Source organism: Gasterosteus aculeatus, chromosome 18, assembly GCF_964276395.1.
Source record: "Gasterosteus aculeatus chromosome 18, fGasAcu3.hap1.1, whole genome shotgun sequence".
Lineage (NCBI taxonomy): Eukaryota > Metazoa > Chordata > Actinopteri > Perciformes > Gasterosteidae > Gasterosteus > Gasterosteus aculeatus.
The window spans coordinates 6,289,563-6,295,562 of NC_135706.1; the positions used below are offsets into that span (position 1 = coordinate 6,289,563).

At 40.0% G+C, this 6,000-nt stretch overlaps 1 protein-coding gene across 1 annotated transcript; it reads left to right on the forward strand.

Moving 5' to 3' along the window:
* Positions 1 to 1,429: 1,429 nt before the first annotated feature.
* On the forward strand, positions 1,430 to 5,381 carry LOC120808512 (toll-like receptor 5). Its single transcript, XM_040161477.2, has 2 exons — positions 1,430 to 1,705; positions 2,433 to 5,381. Exons 1-2 carry the CDS (start codon positions 1,502 to 1,504, stop codon positions 4,311 to 4,313), a joined length of 2,085 nt encoding a protein of 694 aa, XP_040017411.2. The 5' UTR covers positions 1,430 to 1,501; the 3' UTR covers positions 4,314 to 5,381.
* Positions 5,382 to 6,000: the final 619 nt, after the last annotated feature.

Here is a 6,000-nt window from a genome sequence, read left to right on the forward strand (position 1 = left end):
ACATTATGATATAATATTATGGGTCAATATAAAATGGTTTTGATCCCTTGGTGAAATTCACGAGGCTGTTTTGGTGACATCGTAGCAAAATCAATCGATGTACGCATAAATGCATCACTCAGCTCACTAATATAACATAAAGTATTTTATTTATTATTTGTTATTCATCCAAGCACTTTTATACTTTTACTCAAAGAACAAAAATTTTAATGCTGAACTTTTGCAAGTATTTTCCCACTGTTTTCCTTGAGTAAAAACTGGGAGTACTTCTTCCACCACTCCTCTTTTTTTTGCTCCAATAACTGTTGGGCCGCAATGCTTTTTTTAAACTTTTTTTACTGAAGTGCATGAGGACATAAATGTGCTAAAGTAGTAAGTGTAATATTTTCCTGTCAGATGTAATACACTTTTTATAAAGCTTAACATAAAAATTCTGAATTGAAGTAAAAACACCTCGTAATTGACTTGAATAAATGTATTTACATCCAGCTGAATCAAATTGAAACCATGTTGTTCCTAAAATAAGAGTAGGTAATATGTACATTGTTCACCTGAAGGGAGAAGCTGCAGCAGTACACCCACCATGTTAGTCAACAGCTGTGACTCTTCCTCTCTATATTGTATTTGACCAACCTTCATTCTCCAGAGGTTGTGAAATTCACCAGGCCTGTGTTATAGAACCACACACACACACACACACACACACACACACACACTGCTGTACTCTGCAGTGTTTTTGCCAATACAATAAATATGAAACATTAACCAGCATGAATGCATGCTTCCTAATTTGTACAATAATCGGCCTGATGGTTTCCAAAACAAGTGGCAACCAAGAACCTGGAACTACTCATTACAATAAGATGTAACCTGAACGCTCCAATATCTAAACGAGGAAGAGGCTTGTTAAGGAAACTGTGGGAAAATGTGCAACTCTTTAAAAAAATGTGCATGGATAATAAAATAATCAAAAATAGAAGAAGTAAGTAAAACCCCCTCTGTGAAAATATCAGTATGTATAATAGATACATTGTCATTATACAAGGAATAATAGTCACTGCTATTCTTACAACCACTACTAGCCATTTAGAGACCGTGCAGGATTCGTAATTAATCATTTGTTCCCCTCAGGTAAACACTGTTAGCACTGCTACATGTATAAACACTGCTAGGAACCAGCTTGGCCGTCTGTGTTGAGAAGCATGTGGAGTCACAAATTGTCTTTTTCTTGACGGATTCATCGTTTTAGTATTTCTTGGAAAACAGTCTTTGATTCATCTGGGGGCTTAAGAACCTTTAAAGCAGGTTTATAATGTTGCAACAAACACAAACCTGGCATTTTTTGAAAAAACTAAAAATGTGCCACCCCAACCTGAAAACTCAACAACAAAACATCCAGCACAAAACATGCAAGCGTACTTCCCCGATCGTTCTTCCCTGATTGCGTAAATTGTGAAAAAAGAGAAACCCCGTTAAGCGTCATGTTTACGTTGCAGAACTAATGCAATGTTCATCACCGGTGACGCAACCACTCACAGATAAAAGTGCTGCCAACAGAAATCCCTCCATACTGGATCTCCGCTTTTCAAATTGCAGCAGAGACTGGTGTATTGTTGAAACATCAAGACTTGCATTTCTTCTTTCAAGCAGGCTGAAGATGTGGATGCTGAGTCTTCAGGTGGTTGTCGCCTCTGTGCTCCTACAGGTGAGTAATGTAGGAAATGGAAATTCATGCTGGCAGTTTAAAGATTTTTTTTTTTTAAGTTTATTTGTACAGCGTTTACCTCAACAAGAGAAAGAGTTTAAAGTGAGTGGAGAAGATTATTTCTTTACTAATATTTTATACAAAAGGACACAGTCAGAATTGTATTTGAAATAACAAATCTTTATTTAGCATTTTACTGTGGTGGAGACTAACAGACAAGATAGAAAGATATGGTTAAGTCTGTTAGAAAAGGTGAATAATATGAACTGGACATTATTGTATAGTGGAAACTGTTTTGCTTTTGTGAATTATTCAGACTTGACATACATTAAATGTATGAAAAATATTATGTATCTGCATCGTTTTTTTCTTTTTAACCAAAGATTGTTTTACCTTTCCGTCTACATAAGAAAAACCAGAGTACCAAATACATTAGTTCAGACCACTAATGAGTAATACATTAAATATCTATACCAATTCATCAAATAAAAGTTTTTTTGAAGTTGTCATATATATATATATATATATATATTTAAAGAATCTTAGATAACCTATTAGAAATTTACTGCTTAATTGATTTTTTAAGTATGGGTCTTTGGTGACTTCTTTATTTTGAAAGTACTTTAAATCAGAAAAATATTAATGTACAGTACAAAATAATCTGTAATAGAATGTAAGCATTAAGTGGTTATTGCTGTCCAGTGAAAGAACAATAAACCTTTTTCAGGCGCCCGGTTGTTCCCCATCGTGCCTCATCCTGGGCTCTGTAGCTAACTGTGGCTCCCAGAACCTCCGCTGGATTCCTCCTCTCCCTCCTCACATCACCCACCTGTACCTGGAGATGAACCACATCCACGAGATCAACTCCACCTCCCTGTCGGGCCTGGAGGAGCTGCAGGCGCTGGACCTGGGGCGACAGTATGTGCCTCTTGTGATCAGGAACCACGCCTTCAGCGGCCAGAGGCGCCTGAGGAGGCTCGTGCTCGGCTTCAACGCCGGCCTTCAACTGGAGCCGCGGGCTTTTGTCGGACTGTCGGGTTTGCAGAATCTCCACCTGGATTACTGTTCTCTGCAAGCGTCCATCCTGAAGGAGAACTATCTGGAGCCACTGTCCTCCTTGGAGACTCTTGACCTCTTCGCCAATAAGATAAAAAGACTGCAGCCCTCAATGTTTTTTACAAACATGACTAATTTGAAAGTTTTGAATCTCAAGCTGAACCAAATCGACAGAATATGTGAATCTGATCTGGTTGGTTTTCAAGGAAAGAACTTCACGCTCCTGAACTTGGCCTCGGTTAGTCTTAAGGCCATGTTTAATGAACATTTTGACTGGCAGGAATGTGGGAATCCTTTCGGGGGAATGTCCTTTCAGACACTTGACCTGTCCCACAACGCGTTCAGCGTGAGTGGGTCCAAACGCTTTTTCACAGCCATCAAAGGGACCGAAATCTCCCATCTCAAACTGTCAGGACACATGGGTAAAGGATTCTCACACAACAATCTCCCTGATCCAGACCGCGGCACGTTTGTAGGCCTGAACGTCAGCTCAGTCCGCACTTTGGATCTGTCGAACAACCGGATATTTGCATTGCAAGAGGGGGTTTTTCGTCCACTGAAAGAGGTCGCAGTCATTGACGTTTCCCGTAACAGATTGAATCAGATACACCGACATGCCTTTGAGGGTCTTCAGGGACATTTGAGAATGCTCAACCTGTCACACAACCTGCTGGGGCAAATCCAGTCTCACACCTTTGCCTCCCTGACAAACCTGAGAGTGTTGGACTTGTCTTTTAATCACATTGGTGTTCTGGGCTACGACTCATTCAGTGGACTTCCACAACTGAAAGCATTATATCTAACAGGAAACTCTCTGCGAGACTTTGGCTTCCCCGCATCTCTCCCAAGATTAGATTATCTCATGTTGAATGACAATAAACTCAAGTCGTTACCGGTCAGCGCTCTTGCGCGTTTTGCCGGTAATGTTATGCATCTGGACATCAAGGACAACCGCTTGACGAACCTGGGGCACGTCACCATGCTTTCAACTCATCTGAAACAGCTCCAGCGTCTCTTCTACGGAGGAAACCCAATCCAATGGTGTACGATCAGTGGACGGGTTCCAGCAGTTGGTTTGAACAATGTCCAGGTTCTGGATCTTCACAGCAGTTCCCTGCAGTCCATGTGGTCTCAGGGGAGGTGCTTGAATCTGTTTGACAATTTTGGACGCGTGATCGCTCTGAACTTGAGCTTCAATGCACTGCAGTCTCTCCCTTGGGGCCTTTTCAAGGGCCTCACCTCAGTAGCAGAGATGGACCTCTCGTTCAACAGCTTGACCTATCTGCGGCCTGATGTGCTACCAAATAGTCTGAAAGTACTCAACCTCTCCAACAACTTTGTAGCCTCCCCTGACCCCGACGCGTTTCGCTTTCTAAGCTTCCTCAACCTTAAAATGAACCGTTTCCACTGCGATTCAAACCTGAAGGGCTTTCTGACTTGGCTGAGGAAGACCAACGCGACCCTTCTTAGTCCTGTGGCGGAGCTCAGGTGTGAATTTCCTTCTGGACTCTATAATATGTCTCTGTTAGATTTCTCTGTTTGGAACAACTAGAGAATTGTAAGAAATGAAACACAAAGACCATGTGATGTTGATTTGTTTAATCTCTGTATGATTTCACTTTGTATGAAAAAAGAAAGACTGGTAATCAAAGAAGAGGGCTCGTTGGTGTTCTTTAGAAAGAAACAGAATCAAGATTTTAGATGGTACATTAAAAAAAATTAGATCAGAGGAATGTCAGAGACTATGTTACCAACCTGGTTTATTTATCAATTGCTTCTTTTCGTTTTCATATTCATATTATGAATAAGATTATTTGTCGTTAACTGTCATCTCATAAGGCAAGAGCTTAGAAGACTTTCAAAGGCCTTGGTGGGTGTGGGGGGGGCACTGAGCTGGATTGAGATCTGAAAATTGCAAATCAGTTTCATACACATGAAAGCAATAAGTGGCCTCCATGTGAGCTTTATGGAGATATCTACATATTTGTTTTATGTTTCATTCATTTAGATATTTCTTCAGATCGTAAACACTTTTATTTTGTAGATCTATGTAGTAAACTGACTGTACCCGCAGACATTCATGCATTCATGCATAGTTCATTTACCTTGCAAAGTCTGCATTAAATGTACGGTGACAGACTTAATGTGACGATACGGCTGCATCTCACCGTCCAACCCTTTCACTTTGTGTGACCTGAGTCACATTTATTCTGCCCCAGTGGTGTACAACGATAGGATGTTCAGCATTTAACGCATATTATAAACACATGCGTTGTCATCAGTTACAGAGTATGAAAAATGATGTGTTTATCGCTTCTCATAACTACAATATCAACAGAAATGAATCTGTGTGACTTGAGAGGCACCAATTGTGACATTAAGTGATCGATTTGTTAAAAAATGAGTAGGATCTTAATGATGCATCCACTTGTATGTCCAGTGTTCATAAACAAAACTGCCCATTCAAAGAGTATTTAAGAAAAGGTTGTCTATTATTTTACGGATGAAAATAAGCCTTGAGATGGAACCCAAGTTGCCCAATGATTTCTTTTCTTACAGCAGAGGGCAGCACCAGCACAGTTAGTAAAATGACTCCAATAAAAAAAATACCATACCAAAATACCACTTTCCCAGCCAGGATCAATGTGCAGCAATGCAGCATTCAGTTCCAGAGCCTCTGACAGATGAGAGAAAAATAGGGATTCATGAATTCATAAAAATGTAATGAGTGGTCCATTATAAACTGGATGTATAGGACCGATTAGTGTGAGTTACTGAAAATAGGGAATTAGGTCATCACCGCTCGATGACCGTGAGGTGTTTTTGTAAGAATAACAACTCACAAACATCTTTTGTCTGATATCCAAAGCCGGATTTTGTATTGGGATTGATGATATTGATACCTAATTGGTAAATATGAACAGGTCTCATCTAATGCTTAATGCATTATGTGGGTGAATGGATAAAACCCGTGTCCTAATATAGCAGCTCTCTGCTCATGAAATATTAAATGTGAACAGACTGGAGGGTGAAGCAGAATGAAGAGGAAGAAGAAGAGATCTCAGTGGCTTCTGCACGTCAACTGCTAATCAGACTCCGATTACATTGGTGAATTTATATACTTGTGTGTGTGAGTGTGTTTGTGTGTGCGTCTGGGTAAGTGCATGAATGCAGATAATTCCCTGATATAAGTGTTTCATTCAAAACCTGTAGGATTACTAACAATTGAATGCGAACAT